Genomic DNA, 17,853 nt, shown 5'->3' with positions numbered 1-17,853 from the left:
AGTTTGAGGCACTACAAGCTCTACAAGCTGTGCTCAGCATAGTAGAGTAAGAAGAAAGTACACTCACACTGCCCAGCAAGTCACTTGCATACACACAGATCCAGAGAGGTTGCCCTACGAGCACTTGTTCCCACCTTTAAAATCTTTTAGTATCTGAATATGGCTTCTAGTAACGTACATGCTCAGCTTTTGTAACAGGAGCGATGTAAGATAATTATGTGCCAGAAATTTTATAAAAAGACTTGTATCGTGCCTGCGACTTTGCTGAAAGGCCTCGCTGCATGTTACAAAGCAGATCCTACTCCTGCCCCAACTAGTGAAATCAATGGGGCTAGTGGGTCCCCTACTACCCCAAAAGGGACACAAACAAGGCTTGTTTGCAACTCTTTTGCACACATGTTTGTGTGCAGAAGGTCTAATCTGCTAGCAAAATTATTTAACAGAATCACTATTTTTTGACAAACAGAACAGATCACTGGACAGTTTATATCTCCATAACAGTATTATGTCAAGCATACAGCAGCACGCAGGAGAGAAGCAAGCATCTGGCGCTGTACTACAGCGATATATAGGGCATGTCCTATATTTTTCCGTGCACGCGGTGAAACATCGGTGCTCGCGGGATGACTAGGCACCAATGGCATCTCTGGGGACTGATATCCGGCCACAAATGGTGCAACTAGATATCGGTCCCAAGTACATTTGCATGCATGGGGCTTTATGGAGAAATATAAAGTAGTTGACAATGGATGTGTAATAGTAAATTAGTTACCTCATACAACTCCTTCATTGCTGCCAACTTGTATTCAAATTTCTCAAGACTCCAGAAGGTTACAATGCCCAACTTGAGATTTCTAACCAGAATCTGTACAGAACCTCCAGGCTGGTTTTCTTTATCTTTTTCCGATACATCATGCCTGGAAACATGAATATAAAAAAAATATATATATATTATAGTCATCGTTCAAAAAAAAGTGGACCCCAAATTTCATCTAAACTGCATATACTGTGTACTTCTCTGTCACATGTTTGCTTGAAGACATCTTAAGTTATCATATACCATATATACTCGAGTATAAGCCTAGTTTTTCAGCACAATAAAAATGTGCTGAAACCCTAAACCCTGCTTATACTCGAGTAAAAAAAATATAGGTTTTAACAGGTTTTTGTGGTAAAATTAGGGGCCCTGGCTTATACTTGGGTCAGCTTATACTCGTGTGTATAAGGTACCTCTTCAGATAAGCATGTAAAGCAAAAGCTCTGTACCAGAGAGCATCCGTGAACCAAGCACCTACCTACTAAATGTAGTGTGCTTCCTAAGTTTAGCGCTGATGGTGTTCGCTTCCTGAATCATCATAGAAAGTTTTAAGGCATTCCAAGTTGGCTGAACTAGGAAATGAAGAGGAAATTAAAGATTTATAACATTAGGATTAGATATACAGTTTTATAATGCAGATACATTTTAAAAGAAAAGAACAACTTAAACCTGCAAAGCAAATATATACAGTTTACATAAAAACCTAATTTACTGCAAAATTTGCAAACTTTTATAGATGAACAGTCGACTATCTAATTAGAATGGGAATGTTCCAACTTTTCCCCAGTTGCAAATTGTGGGAAAGAGGGATCGGGCAAGCTGGAAATAAATATGCCTGTTCTTTGGTTTTCAGGGGACAGAATAATATTAAGAAGTAATCCACACTCTCTTTCCTTTTACAAGAGCAGATTTTCTGTCCACAGTGAGACTCAATGGAAGATGGACGCTCTGCACCCATGTAATGATCCTTTACATACAGCAATCCTTAGACTGCATGGGGACAAGTGACTTATAGGTTTATGAAAATTAGAAAGGGGCCTTATTTATCAAAACCTTCCCACAGTAGTTTATAAAATGAAAGCTGCATTCTGATGCTTGTGGCAACCGGAGAGTTTTGCTAAACCTTTGCATGGAGAGATGGAGTGTCTGAGCGTTAAGAAAATTTCAGGTCAAACAATTAGTTTATGCAGGGGCATATTTACTGTGGTAGCAGCCATAGCAGCCACAATTAGGCCACAGTGTCTGCATGCGTGTGTATATACTGCATGCATAGTATGTATATATGCTGTAGATCTGTATATAGCCCTGTATGTTTGTGTGTATATGTGATGTGTTTGCGTGGGTTTCCTCCAGGTCTCCGGTTTTCTCCCACACTCCAAAACATACTGGTAGGTTGATTTGACTGAGAGCCCCATGGGGACAGTGACTGATTTGGCAAGCTCTGTGCAGCACTACGTAATCTGTGTGCATTATATAAATAAAGGAATTATTATTATTACATGCTCTATATGTGTGCATATGTTTGTAAGAGTGTATAAATGTGTGTGCGAATGAAGAACCGTATGTTTATGTATACAGGTATGTAAATGTGTGTATGTGAGTGTAATATGTATATTTTTAAGCAGGAGGGGGCCCCCATTCAGAAATCTGAGTTTATGCACTATATCCAAGACTGCATAGTAAATAAAACAATTTCTATCCATAGCTACTTGACAAACCTCTGTCCCTATTATTTTTCTCCTGCTGAAGCATCTCCACTTCTTTGGCAATTTTCAGCTTTTCCATCTCCAGTGCTTGCAGAATTCTGGCATGCCGAATTGTGTGATCTTCTAAAGCCTAAGCAAGGACAAGAAATCACTGCCATCTTGTCATATAATATTTAACCATATGGCTTTTTCTCCACACAGTTACTTAAAACACAAAAAATGTTTTCAAAGAAATACTAGACTTCAATTTTCAATACCAATCGTTATAATGCACCTAGTTGCATATCAACAGTACAATGTGTGTACATTTTATAGAAGTTTTTCCCAATCTGCAGGCTCTGTGTCCAATTCTCAGCTGCTGACATGCTGGTGGGTGGAGACCAGCAACCATTAGGTCTCCCGTATACTGCTAACGCAAATTAGAGAAGAAATTTAAATATGTAAACAAAGCACACTGACATACTGTATGTTGCCATGCAACTTAACACCTTCCACATCGGGTTTCTTTTATGACACAGTGTGGTGGCATCTTCCAAAAAATCAACTTTGAAGCGAGATGTAAATTGGTTGTATAAAGTCATAGAGGCGGAGATTGTTACACTTAAGTCAAGCTCTCTCTTGCTCAGAAACTAATGGATGGTCCTGCATCAAGAAACATCCTTAACCCCTTAAGGACGCAGGGTTTTTTGGCCGATTTCTCGCTCTCCAACTTCAAAAATCCATAACTTTTTCATTTTTACGTGTACAGTCCTGTGTGAGGGCTTATTTTGTGCGTAACAAATTTTACTTTCCCGTGATGTTATTTATTTTAACATGCCGTGTACTGCGAAGCTGAAAAAAAATTCCAAATGTGGAAAAATTGAAAAAAACGTCACGTGCGTCACGTTCTTGTGGGCTCAGTTTTTACGACTTTCACTCTTCGCTCCAAATAACATGCCTACTTTATTCTTTGGTTCGGTGCGATCGCGGTGATACCAAATTTATATAGGTTTTATTGTGTTTTAATACATTTTCAAAAATTAAACGAATGTGCACAAAAAAGAGAAACATTTTTTTGCCATTTTCTGACGCTAATAACTTGTTTGAGGGGCCTTTTTTTTGCAAAATGAGGCGACGTTTTCATTGCTACCATTTTGAGGTCTGTGCGACATTTTGATCATTTTTTATTTCATTTTTTATGTTATGTAAAAAGGTGTAAAAGTCGCATTTCGGACATTTGGGCGCCATTTTTATATTTTGATAGATCGGGCATTTTGGGACGCGGCGATACCTAATATGTTTGTGATTTTTACTGTTTATTATGTTTTATATCCGTTCTAGGGAAAGGCGGGTGATTTGAACTTTTAATATTTTATAAATTTTTTTTATTTTTTAAACTTTTTTTTTTCTTTTTTTTTTTTACTATTTTTTCGACCATCTAGGGTACATTAACCCTAGATGGTCAGATCGCTCCTAACATATACTGCAATACTACAGTATTGCAATATATGGCATTTTTGCAGGTCATACATTACAATGAGCCACTGGCTCATTGTAACGAACCTGCATAAACCATGTAGCCTCGTGTCAAAAGAAGACCCGAGGCTACCATGGTAACCGATCGCCGCCCCCCGATGACGTTCGGGGGCGTGGCGATCGGAAAAAAAGATGGCTCGGTTAATAGCCGCGAGGGTTAATAGCCGCGATCGGTGCAAGCACCGACCGCGGTTATTAGCGGTGGGGGTTTTGTGCAAAATGCAAAAACCCCCATCTCTGTATGAAGAGGACTCAGCCCGTGAGCCCTCGTCATACATCCCTTATACCTCTGCGCCGTAGAGCTACGGCGCAGAGCGTTAAGGGGTTAACTAGAGCTCCTAAAGTCTGATGCATGATGTCAATCAGAGTAGGAGGTGATCAGAGCCCCCCACCTTGACTTCAGTGTTAAAATCTCCGCCTACTTGACTTTATACAATCAATTTACATCTCATTTCAAGGTTGATTTTTATTTCTGGTTGATGCCACCACACTGGACCATGAAAGAAACAAAATCTGGGTGCTATGCTGTTTGAAAATATACTGGTAGTGGATTATTAGGCCAATTGCTGATGACAGGTTCTTTTTATCATATATACCAGAGTGAATTTCAGTTTTGGATGGAAGAAGGAAAAGGGACAATTAAGTGTAGAAAACTTTTTTTTTTTGTTTTACAAATTATTATCCCAGCTTGTGCTATTCACCGATGCAAAGTGTGTAAAAAAATTGTGTGACCTTTTAAACCCATCTACTATAAAAGATTAAATGGGTTTTGAGAAATTACCAAATCAAGACCTATAGTCATATGTGTGGGGGCATGAGGCTATGGTCCTTTAATAGCAAACAGTCCGATTGTGGAGCAGCACAGCTAGTATAATCGATCAAGTGCAATGGTGGGTGCACACCTCCAACAAACCCCATCCACCGGTTTGTAAGGCCAGATATCCAAAAAATTGCAATGAGGCAGCACTCCAGTAAGTATAAAGGTGATCTTTATTCACCCATGGCAAAATAAGGTGCAACGTTTCAGCTCATCCATAGAGCCATTATCAAGCGTACTTATACTTATGTATGCTTGATAATGACTCTATAGATGAGCTGAAACTTTGCACCTTATTTTGCCATGGGTGAATAAAGATCACCTTTATACTTACTGGAGTGCTGCCCCATTGCATTTTTTTAGGCTATGGTCCTATATGTAGGGGACTCCAGAACTCTCCTCCAATGGCAGAAATAGGGATTATGTTAATTTAACAAGGTGATCAGTCTTTTCTTCCCATCACCTCATTAAAACACATATACTGTATAAACTTGAGTGTATACGGTACATTCTTGGCACATACATGTGGAGGGGTCAGAAGAAACTGATGCCGCTCTAGATCCTAATAAAATCTCTTATTAGGGGTGTCCTGGCACAGTCCTACACGGCAGCAATTTGTCTACCTGTTTGGTTGCAATTGTCTCCATCTCAAGTCTCCTCTTGTTGAATTTCACTTCCTGCTGTAATTGCAGCTTAGCCTCTTCCAGCTCTTGGATTTTGCTAGCAGCAATCTTGCTACTCATCTCTTGCTGCTGTTTCTTCAGAGTCTCCTCTTTCTAATTATGATGGCATTAAAGGTAAAGAACAATTTATGGAGTTTGATAACTGCTTGGATACAGCAATATAGATAATAATACAGGAAGATGACACTCACGAGCACTGCTTCTAGAGCTTGGATTCTGTCCTCATAGGCGCACCTCTGGGAGCTCAGCTCCTGTTGTGCCATCTCTTTTGCAATCTGAATTCCATGAATCATTTCCTCTTTGGCTCTCACTCGAGCTTCCTCAATCTCTTCTTCTAGCCTAGCATATAAAGATCATATATGATTTTTTTCTGGTCATATGTAGAAGGCCCCATGCACACGACTGCATGGGTGCCGGTGATACAACCGCACAATTTTTAGCCGCATCACGGCTCCTATAAGGGTCTATTGCACCCGGTCACAGTGCGTGAGCACATGGCTTGTAATTCGAGGGAGATGGGAGCGGTGAGAAGTGCTCCTCCCTTCTGCACCCAGGTGTTCGTGTGTATGAGGTGCAAGTCTGATTTAAGGTTTTAAAGGTTTTGATTTTATTATAAAAACAGTGATATCCATTTCCAAAATTAATTAGAAACATTTTACTTACTTAAATCTTTGTGCCTGAAGGAGTTCATTCTTTGCAAATTCAAAGTCCTTGGTCCCTTCTGATACAGTTGAAATTCTTGAAGGTCCTTTTAGTTGCTGGACCTCCACTGGGTGATTAAATCGGAAGTAATGATCACCTCCAAGGATAATACGATCACCCTAAAAAGTCAAAATTTGTAGTATTCGTATGAAAACGTATGCAAGTTTAAAATCAAAATACCATTTTTGATAAGGGGTTGTAACATATCTTTGCTATACATATGTCAAATACCTGAGGTAAGACACATGAAGCTTTTAGAAACCATATTTACAGCTCCAAAGTGTAAGCAGCTTCTCTTTAGTCTTATATGTCCACATAGTTATACATGACTCTGCTTCCTCTACTCTAAGTAAGGTGATATTAAGACATGGCAGATAGCAACAAATAATATCCGACAACAGGATTAGAGATAGATATGTCTACCAGCATGTGCTCATGTGACCAATGTAACCACCATAAAAAGGTAAGGTATGTGCAATGAAAAAATAAAAAACATATCGGCATATCTTCTTGCAGAAGAACCACTAAGGCTATATTCACACTGCCGTTGCCCGCCCGTACCGTACCGTAGCGGGCAACGGCAGTGTACGGGTAGAGGAGGAGGAGGTGAGCGCAGCTCACCCCCGCCCCTCTCCATAGCAACCTATGGCGCATGGCGCCGTATTACGGGAAAAGATAAGACAGGTCCTATCTTTTTCCCGGGTACGGAACGGTACGGTGCCGCACGTGTGCTGCACCGTACCGCTCCCGTAGGGTGCCGTATATGGGGGACGTATATTGGCCGTATATACGTCCTCCATACGTTCGTGTGAATGTAGCCTAAGACAGATAAGAGGAAGTAAGGAAGGGGCAATATTACCTCTTATATTAGCCCTCTCCTGCCCCCTATGGAAAGTAGTTAAAGTATTTCTTAGACATGCAGCCTGTGAGAACTTATCCAGGTCTATCTCTAAACACAGTACAGGCATACATCACAGTACAACATACATCAAATGGCCTCCTGGCCATTACACCACCCTGCTTTGGTGTTGCTATTGTACTGGTCTATTGCCAGATCACTCGTAATGTATACTAGGGTTTTGCCTCTGTTATCCTATTCCCTTTGTTGGGTTTATTTTTTAACTTTTTGTGTACTCTATAGGCATTAACTTGCATGGTCTTCATTTCTATGGCAGCTTGACAGATGCATATGCACTTTCTACCTGTTTACATATCTCTTTGGGTAGTCTGGGTGTATTTATCCTATTCAGGAGGTGTTATGTTACTGCAGCTACCATAGTTCAAATAACATGGTATGTAATCGTATGTACTTTGGTACAATTTTAATTGATTTTATGCTTATGTCTGTGTTTGGTTTTTGATATCAATAAAGTGACACACTAAAAAGGAAAGTGACACACAGAAAAGGAAAGGGTTAATATTACCAGTAATATTGTGCCTTATTTACTAAGGTCCAAAGGACTTTTGACAGTTTTTCCGACGTTTAAGGGATTTGTGCCGCTTGGACAGGTATTTAACAGGGGATTGTGTTGCACGGGATCGGACTGTGGCGTGGCGCAGCTGCCCTGGCTTTAATGCAAAATCAAGCGGCAGCCCCTCGGACGATCCCACGGATTCGGACTGTGCTTGGAATTTAACTTTCAAATTGTGTCGCAAGACAATGCACTTACATACACCAGGAAGAAGAAGGTGTACTCTGTCGGACCTAAGCGGGGAAGCGATACATGCAGGATATGGGGCCCACAATTTTCGTAAACTCAGCAGGGTCGGGTAAGTAAATGTGCCCCATTGTGCGTCCCATTGACCAGTACACTTTGGGAAGTCAATGCGTAGTTTTGAGGGAAATTCCACGTGAACATTTAGGCTAATACTAGATAATGACACTGCTCTAGGACTTGAAGGAACTGGACCTACATGATGCAAAACAGTTGAAGATGAAATCTGATTTCCATTAACAAACGTCCTTGCGTCTCCCGTAGGTGTAATAGTCACTGTATTATGAAGGTTTGTGATGATGCTAAAAATAAAAAAAAAAATTTTAAAAAACTTTTAAAACGTTTAACATAATACATTTTATGACAACATGCATGAAAGGCCAAAAGGATCAGAACATGAATAACATATTAATATCTGGATATCTGTGTTACTTACCAGTGATCTTCTGCTATAAGCGCCCCCGTCAGCTGGATGTCATGAGATGAACCTTCTTGATATTTCCCTACTGTGGTCTTTCCCTCTTTTATCATGTAAAGCAACATTTCAGACAATTGAGGATCTTCATTGAGGTTTACAAGGTTTGGTAAGCGATTGTCCATCTTAAAAGTGATCCCCGCTTTCTAGAAGACACAACAAAATGGCAAAAAATATTTAAAACTTTAATTAAACTTTGAGAAAAGTGTCACAGCAAATCCGTGCAGAAACCCAACCCCATAAAAATTTCTATCCAGGGCGTTAGGGGGGCGGCAAATCTACCCATCATCTGTCCATATCTCTATAAAATTCTCCTACAGTCCCATATTACAGATTTCCTTATCATACTACTGTTTGTAAACTACAAAGTGTTATTAACCCCTTAAGGACCAGGCCCTTTTTCGTTTTTACGTCTTTGTATTTCACTCCCCACCTTCAAAAATCTATAACTTTTTTATTTTTCCATGTAAAGAGCTGTGTATGGGTTTGTTTTCTGCGTAACAAATTGCACTTCATAGTGATGGTATTCAATATTCTATGCCCGTATACTGGAAATCGGGAAAAAATTCTAAATGCAGTGACAATGATGAAAAAACACATTTGCACCATTTCTTGTGGGCTTGGATTTTACAGCTTTCACTGTGCGCCCCAAATGACATGTCTACTTCATTCATTGGGTCAATACGATCAGGGGGATACCAAATTTGTATAGGTTTTATAATGTTTTCATACATTTCGAAAAAATTAAAACCTCCTGTACAAAAATTAAAAAAATTCTTCATTTTGCCATCTTCTGGCGCTATTAACTTTTTAATAGTTTGGTGTACGGAGCTGTGGGTGGTGTCATTTTTTGTGTCTTTTGATGATGTTTTCAATGCTTCTATTTTTAGGACTGTACTACCTTTTGATCACTTTTTATAGAATTTTTTTATATTTTTCAAAATGGCAATAAAATGCCATAAAATTTATTTTGGGGTCCCACTTTAAGTTTGCCCAGGACCCCACTTTATTTAAAACCGGCGCCGATTCTATCCATTTATAAATAATTGTCATTCATCACTTTGTAACTATTTCTCAATGTTTCAGGAAGAAGTTCATCATCTGCTAAATGCAGAGAAGTCAGTAAACAAAACCCACCTGCAGTTCTTTGGTTTCCTCTTTCTTCCTTTGCTCAGCTAGCTCCAGCTTCTCTTTCCAAGCCCTTTATAAGAACCATGAAAAGCCATAAATCCAATAGAAATGTTTTATCCTTTACCTATCAGCTTGTTCACCTAAATATACCATATGGTAACTTATCATAAAATATTTTAGCAGGAATGTCACATTAAGACAGTGATGGCGAACCTTTCAGAGACTGAGTGTCCAAGCTACAACCAAAATCAACTTATTTACCATGAAGTGCCAAAATGGCATTTTAACGTATTGCTATCTGTTCTTCCACATCTTTCAATCGTATCAGCCCCCTCTCTGTAGAGGAAGAATGAAGGGTCCAGCATGGGGACCTCAAAAGGTACTGCAGCCCTGTCCACACCTTCTCACTTTTCTCACAGTTCCAAAGAGCAGCATCTCTTACGTTGCCTGGTACTGCAGAAAGATTTGATGGATTTGTTCCTCTCTGGTGAACTCTGCCCTAGGTTGATAACCTGAGTGCCCACAGAAATGGTTCTGAGTGCCACCTCTGGCACCCGTGCAATAGGTGCGCCACCACTGCATTATGAAACAAACATACTTGGAGAATGCTGTAGCTACACTAATGCAGGATCATATCTTGTTTAATCCCTGTGCTGAGTGGTTTTGTTGATAAAACAGATAGAACATTATCTGTTGCTTCTATGGCTGGTTCCGCGCTTCTCGTGAGTTTTTTACTGCAGGAGAGGATGATGTAATCTCTAAGTGGTGCCTGAAAGCAGAATAATAAATTGCTGCAGCATCCCCCAGCTGCTGTGTATGAGTGATCCAGCTCAGGTTGATTAGTCATGTCTTGACCAACCTCTATTTGTAACTACAAACTCATGTCTAATGTGTTTATCTAAGCAGCTAACCTGACCAAGCTTTCCCAAGGTCCTGAATGTTATAATTGTTTTTTCAGCAAAACCACTCAGCTCAGGGATTAACCAAGATATGATCCTGCATCATATCTTGATCCTACAGCAGTCTCAAGGTACGTTTGCTTCATAATGCATCAAATCAAATGGTAGATTTTCTTTAAGGCTTTTCACCAATGGATTTTTTTGTGCGTTTCTCAACGATTGTTAAGTCTCTTTGAAGAGCCAGTATGAGTATCAAGAATAGCTGAGCCATAACCACACAATTTAGAAAGACCACTTTAGCAGATAAAGAGGTACACTTGGTGCTGCTGTGATCTATCACTTGTTATCCATGGGAAATCTTCACACTTATTACATGTGGATTTAACAAGTAGTAAATTTGCAGTGTAATGAGGCAACATTGTAGTGTGTAGGTTATGACTAACCAATATAAGAATTGTTTTAATTTTTAAGGTTCAACTTGATGGATCTGCGTCTTTTTACCTGTGCAGTTCTGACATCTCCTTCTCCTGCTGGCTAAGTTTAAGCTTCAGAGAAGAAATTTCTTGCTGACAGCGTCGATACTTATCAGAATCTATATTCCTGGCAGATAGCTGAGATGCTTTTAGCTTCTCAATTTCAGATTTGAGTTCTAAATGACAAAATAGAAAGTTATCGTAAAAATACACAAGGAGGGTGACTGTACTATAAGTAAGAAAACCGTCTGCATGAAATATTTACAGTGAATGCTAAATAAATGAATTCTGTATACCACAAAGCTGAGTACTCCATATGTGTAGAGTGGATAGAATAAAAGGCTCGTCTAGAACACATTCCACTCACCTCGGATCAGTTTTGCATTCATGTCCTCATTCACCTTAGCCACGTTTATGATGAGACGGGCCTGCTTTGCATATCTCAGTGTACTCAGAGTCTCCTCAACATTACTGATGGCCGGGCTGACTGTGGCTATCATGGCTGTTTTAGAGTTGCCTCCTAGACTCTCTTTCAACAACCTAAGGAATCAAAGACCAAGTGTAAGAGTAATCAGTAATAATAATAGTTTTATTCAATACTACTTCCTGCGGATCCTATGCACCTGGGCTCTACAAAGCTGCAGTGAGACTGTGCAGAAAAAGGAACAATGCCACTGTCAGATTAGGCAAGTGTTAAATTATAAGAGACCTAACTGTAAATACTCCAAGAATTTGTTCTATTGCATAACATGTTGGACAAACGCAAGTGCATTGCCTTCAAAGCTATTTGAGAGATTGTTATAATTGAACTTTACATCCCAGGGCCTGTAACTCTGTTCTGAGATTTCTTTTCTTCTTGCCCTACCTTTTTCCTCCCTCATGTTCTTGGGTAACCCACCTCAAATTGTATGTAATGTTAGTAACTATTTGCAACTGTAAGTGACCTCATATTTAACTGTGTGCAATTTGTTAAGTTGTTTTGTTATACGTTAGTAACCATATGCCACTGTATGTAACAGTCTGCCTCATTAACTATGTAACATGTAAACAATATTCCTTTGGAATCAATAAAATCATGTTGCAGGAAATCGGAGAGTTTGTCAGTGCAAATATCTGCCCCAATGAACTACTCAAAATAGTAGGAGACCAAGCGGTTGCCCTTGAACCATAACCAGGTGCAACCTTACAGAGACTCAACAGGTATTGATTTATTCATATATAACCATAGAGATTTCTTAATGATAATGGCATGATGACTATGGGCAATACTGGTTGATATGCGAGGTTCCCGTACCAACCAATTTATATATTGCATTTTAATTGTTTATTTCACATTTTTGTATTTTCATGATAACTAAGGATAAGCAATACAATGTATTTTCTAGTTACTAGGTCTTTGAAGACATCCTACTCTTTTTCAGTAATGTCATCTGACATCCTAGTTATTAATGATATTATTTAAAAAGGCACACCCAAACTTTTTTTTAGCATTCCTCTAAATTTTACTCACCAGGTGAGGACTGATTCTCTGTATGGAATGAACACCTTCTTCTTCATCTGCGAGTTTTCTGATAAAGCAGAGATCACTTTTCCCAGGGTTAACAAAGATTTGTTGATACTGACTCCTTCCTGGGTGGATGAGGGAGAAATAAATGATACCATATATGAATATGTACATATCTAAAAATATTGGTATAGGAGAGTAAGCTGCTGTACGGTCACACCTTGAGGCGCTCTCCGCTGGTCTTTGCTGAAGTACATCTCTCACTGCCTGCCAGATCCACAAGGTTGATCCTGCTAGTAACACGGTGATCATGCTCATCCCCATCCACCATCTCAGTCTGCAAGTACATACAACAGAAACAAATGCATTTTCACAATAATGACTAAAAACATATTGATTTGTAAACATTTATCACTGCGTGGCCAAATGTTATGATTACCATACTACTACTATATATATAATATAATAATATACAAATAATATAATAATAAGCAAATAAGAAACATTAAAATGTGTTTAAAACTGTGGGCCTTCATGCGCAGAGAAAAATCCACCTTTTGGAACTCTTCAATAGAACCTGTCAGGTTGATTTGAGAACAAAGATAAGGATACGTGGAGACAGTACTCCAAACAGGTCTAGTACTAGAGGATCTCCAACTCCTCAACGCATCAATGATTAGTGTCCACAAATACAGAGCATAGAAAAGTTTTTATGAAACATTAATCCATTTTACTTCATAATACACAAATACAGTTCATTCTTCTTAGTGTCATAAAATTGTTCCATCATGATATGTTAGTAGAATAGCTTGCAAATCACATTTTCATGAGTGTAGCAACAATCGATAAAAGTCAGTAGCTAAACATAGCGTAGCTTAAAGTTCATCAGTAGATACACTCACATAACTCAACCTCGGGCAGAGACTCACAACCCTCCGGACACTGAACAGGACGATGTGAGACACATGAAGTGACATTTCGGGGGACACGCTCCCTTCATCAGACATGCACGGCACATACCTGCACAAGCTAATTATATCGCTCCCCACCGGAAACATTACACACAAAGCTATCCCAAATAGGAATACAACAAATCATATACAAACGGAATACAATTATCCCAACCTTACAGAGGATCGGATCCAATGCATGTTATGTTATTAATACACAAAACGATGTTATGCCTTATCTTATTAAACCAATTTTCTTCCGATCCCTCATCGTAGAAATACATTGAAGTTACAATCCTCATTTAAGTCTTAAGGCCTCAAAGACTCCAACCTACAAATCCAATATACCTCTCTCTGTAAAAGTCACGGTGATATTTGTTCTCTATTACAGCCCATTATCTCCTCAATTATCGCCCCCATGTGGTAGGTTTCCTTTAAGACTTAAATGAAAATTGTAATTTCAATGTATTTCTACGATGAGGGATCGGAAGAAAATTGGTTTAATAAGATAAGGCATAACATAGTTTTGTGTATTTATAACATAACATGCGTTAGATCCGATCCTCCGTAAGGCTGGGATAATTGTATTAGTTTTGTGTATGATTTGTTGTATTCATATTTGGGATAGCTCTGTGTGTAATGTTTCTGACTTCTAGCGAATATCGCTACTCTCATGAAAATGTGATTTGCAAGCTATACTATTTACATATTATGATGAAACGATTTTATGACACTAAGGAGAATGTACTGTATTTGTGTATTATGAAGTAAAATGGATTAATATTTCATGAAAACTGTTCTTGTCTGTATCATTAGACACTATTCATTGATAGGTTGATTTGAGACCCTAAACCAGCTACAGTTCCTTGTGGACCTGTGGTTTAGGACCCAAGTTGACCTGTATGAGGTCTGTATGTTGAGAAAAATTAGATGCGAGTCTAAAAGGGCACATTAGAAGATCCCCGGCGCGTCTTATGGCGATGTGGCAAGTAAAGCCGGGATAATGCCCGGGCTTCATTGCGCATGCACCGTACCTACAGTGTTTGCGCAGCAAAGTCAAAGTTTACTATGCGGCTTCACTTGCTGAAGGGAACAAGGAAAGAGGCAGGTATAAAGTTTTTGTTTTTTCATACGCCAGCTTAAAAAAAAAAATCATACAGGGCAATTTGGGAGATAAGGACCCAAACTACTTTCCCATATCTCCACAAACTACTCCTAAATTTATGGGCTTTTTGAAGGTCCTCTGAATTGACCTTTACCCAAAAATTATTACTCTCCATGCATAGCAATCACTACTGACTTAGTAATGTTCTGGTAAAAATAGAAGAAATTGTAATTAAAGTAACATCTGTTCTCCACAGGATAACTGCTTCCTGAACATGAAGAAACTCCTGTAGACCCACAAACACCATGAGCAAAGTAACCTCCCATTTACCTTCAGCATGTACTGTAGTCTTACTGTAGGTTTACAATTCCTGTACTTTACAAACATAGGACATCAGCTGCATGTAACTGGAAATCAATCCAAGTTACATGTTATGTGAGACATTGTTACCTTGGTTTGGGTCATAATGAGGGTAAAGACCGAGTGGGATCTTGAACTTTTATCATTCATTCCGGTCGCAGCAGTTGCCCTTTGCTTATTTCCCAGCTCTAGCCAACTCTGAAAGAAACACGAAAAAGAAAAACTTCCATAGATCTACACATGGTCATCAACCTTTTAACAAACCTGGAATCCTGGTCCACTTACTGAAGCTCTTATCAAACCCCCCCCCCCCCCCCCCCCCCCCAACAATTCTGATGAACTGCTAGCAATGAGAAGTAACAGAGTTGCCAATTAAGGCCACCCTGCACGCATGTTGAGACTTCTAGCCATTGAAGCTCCACTAGGGGATTCTGGAAAATATGCAAATACGTTTTCCAGGATAGGATTAAAAAAAATGCCTCTTTTTCTTCCTTGTAAGGCAGCCCCTAATGCTAACCCTTAACATGAACCATGACCTTCAGGAAGCCTAATAACATGATGTTGGATTAAAGCCAAACCAGAGTCAAATAGGAACTGCTAGCAAGAGAGACAGAAGCTCATCGAAGTCTGATTACATTGAAGTTCTTTGGAGAAAGGAAGAGGAGCAATAAATGAGAACATAAAGGTCTCCTCCGAATAATGACCAGAAGCAATGTTACTCCTCATGTACACGTAGTGGATATGAGTTACTCCAAGGTTTTTGAGAGCTCAGATATACCAACTGCTCCTACAACTGATCCTACAGCTGCGCCATCATTGAGGTTTCTGCCGTCATAATCATAATTTGAACATAATTTTACTTAAAAGTTCACACAAGAGAACTCAGCACCATCTAAAGAAAGAGCCATCAGAGATCTTGTCTGATGAAATATAGGCAGGCTAAAGCGTTGGATAACTTACCTGAATATCTTGAAAAGAAGATACAACATTTCTGAAAAATATATCAAAGTAACATTTAGAATGTATGGCTAAAAGAGCGCACAAGACCTTACAAGACCTGTATCCTACCAACACATAATAATCAGACTCAGGCTGCACTAGGAGCTACTACTTACGTAGACAGGTCTTCCACATAGGGACCCAGAAGTGGGTGTTCCCGGACCCTGAGCTGTCAAAAGATTACAGATTACAGTAAAATTAGCGTTTTTTCACATTTGTTTATTTTACCAATCCAACATTATAAAAGTCACTGAAACGTTATGCATCTTTTATATAAACAGACAGAATGTGATATTCTGCACGTTATACAAGGATGAGGTCTGTCAAGCTCAGTCATAGACTTCCAGGCAGGAAGTAAGTAAAATCTTTTGTGCAACTGGTTGACAAGAATTGCTTGCACTCTATAAACCAGGGGTCGGGAACCTATGGCTCGCAAGCCAGATGTGGCTCTTTTGATGGCCGCATCTGGCTCGCAGCCAGGGCCAGGGCCGCATCCAGAACTTGGATTTTTTTTTTTATCTTTTCAGAACTTGGATTTTTAAAAAAGCCTCACATTCCCCCTCCCTCCTGCGCTGCAGACATTACATTACTGCAGCTGATGGCCCGATGCATGGTCATGTGACCGGAGCCCAGTAATTGTGTACATACCAATGACGCTCCGGTCACATGACCAAACACTAAGTCTGCCGGGACCTCGTGCTGCTGGAGCTGTGCCTGACCCTCTCCTGCAGCAGCCGACTGTGTGAGGAGGGGGGAGGGGCTGCAGCTCATGTCTGCCGGGATCCAGCACAGAGAGCAGACTGTGCTTCCTGTGCAGCCTCTGTACAGACCCCTGCACTGATATCCTGGGGATCTCCACCACAGGCTGTAAGTGTATAAAAGTAACTGTTAGTGGGTCATATGTATTGTACTGTATGTTTGTATGTATGTTTGTGTGTGCAGTATCAGAGGGTCATATGTATTGTACTGTATGTTTGTATGTATGTTTGTGTGTGCAGTATCAGAGGGTCATATGTATTGTACTGTATGTTTGTATGTATGTTTGTGTGTGCAGTATCAGAGGGTCATATGTATTGTACTGTATGTTTGTATGTATGTTTGTGTGTGCAGTATCAGTGGGTCATATGTATTGTACTGTATGTTTGTATGTTTGTGTGTGCAGTATCAGTGGGTCATATGTATTGTACTGTATGTTTGTATGTATGTTTGTGTGTGCAGTATCAGAGGGTCATATGTATTGTGCTGTATGTTTGTATGTATGTTTGTGTGTGCAGTATCAGAGGGTCATATGTATTGTGCTGTATGTTTGTATGTATGTTTGTGTGTGCAGTATCAGTGGGTCATATGTATTGTGCTGTATGTTTGTATGTATGTTTGTGTGTGCAGTATCAGTGGGTCATATGTATTGTACTGTATGTTTGTATGTATGTTTGTGTGTGCAGTATCAGAGGGTCATATGTATTGTGCTGTATGTTTGTATGTATGTTTGTGTGTGCAGTATCAGAGGGTCATATGTATTGTGCTGTATGTTTGTATGTATGTTTGTGTGTGCAGTATCAGTGGGTCATATGTATTGTACTGTATGTATGTATGTTTGTGTGTGCAGTATCAGTGGGTCATATGTATTGTACTGTATGTATGTATGTTTGTGTGTGCAGTATCAGAGGGTCATATGTATTGTACTGTATGTTTGTATGTATGTTTGTGTGTGCAGTATCAGAGGGTCATATGTATTGTGCTGTATGTTTGTATGTATGTTTGTGTGTGCAGTATCAGAGGGTCATATGTATTGTGCTGTATGTTTGTATGTATGTTTGTGTGTGCAGTATCAGTGGGTCATATGTATTGTACTGTATGTATGTATGTTTGTGTGTGCAGTATCAGTGGGTCATATGTATTGTGCTGTATGTTTGTATGTATGTTTGTGTGTGCAGTATCAGTGGGTCATATGTATTGTGCTGTATGTTTGTATGTATGTTTGTGTGTGCAGTATCAGTGGGTC

At 39.5% G+C, this 17,853-nt stretch overlaps 1 protein-coding gene across 1 annotated transcript in view; it reads right to left on the bottom strand.

Moving 5' to 3' along the window:
• Window positions 1-17,853, bottom strand: part of KIF14 (kinesin family member 14) — a 35,428-nt gene that overhangs the window by 10,190 nt on the left and 7,385 nt on the right. Inside the window, exons 6-21 of the mRNA XM_072127225.1 lie at window positions 15,968-16,020; window positions 15,813-15,843; window positions 14,943-15,050; window positions 12,658-12,774; window positions 12,444-12,562; window positions 11,301-11,473; window positions 10,962-11,109; window positions 9,568-9,631; window positions 8,392-8,576; window positions 8,155-8,257; window positions 6,202-6,359; window positions 5,730-5,877; window positions 5,479-5,631; window positions 2,536-2,653; window positions 1,296-1,389; window positions 773-917 (exon numbers count right to left, since the gene is read on the bottom strand). Of these exons, the coding sequence (XP_071983326.1) occupies window positions 773-917; window positions 1,296-1,389; window positions 2,536-2,653; window positions 5,479-5,631; window positions 5,730-5,877; window positions 6,202-6,359; window positions 8,155-8,257; window positions 8,392-8,576; window positions 9,568-9,631; window positions 10,962-11,109; window positions 11,301-11,473; window positions 12,444-12,562; window positions 12,658-12,774; window positions 14,943-15,050; window positions 15,813-15,843; window positions 15,968-16,020 (1,917 nt within the window). The remainder of the gene's footprint in view (window positions 1-772; window positions 918-1,295; window positions 1,390-2,535; window positions 2,654-5,478; window positions 5,632-5,729; window positions 5,878-6,201; window positions 6,360-8,154; window positions 8,258-8,391; window positions 8,577-9,567; window positions 9,632-10,961; window positions 11,110-11,300; window positions 11,474-12,443; window positions 12,563-12,657; window positions 12,775-14,942; window positions 15,051-15,812; window positions 15,844-15,967; window positions 16,021-17,853) is intronic.

Source organism: Engystomops pustulosus, chromosome 10 (assembly GCF_040894005.1).
Source record: "Engystomops pustulosus chromosome 10, aEngPut4.maternal, whole genome shotgun sequence".
In the NCBI taxonomy this organism is placed as follows: Eukaryota; Metazoa; Chordata; class Amphibia; order Anura; family Leptodactylidae; genus Engystomops; species Engystomops pustulosus.
This window is presented reverse-complemented; position numbering and strand designations above follow the sequence as displayed.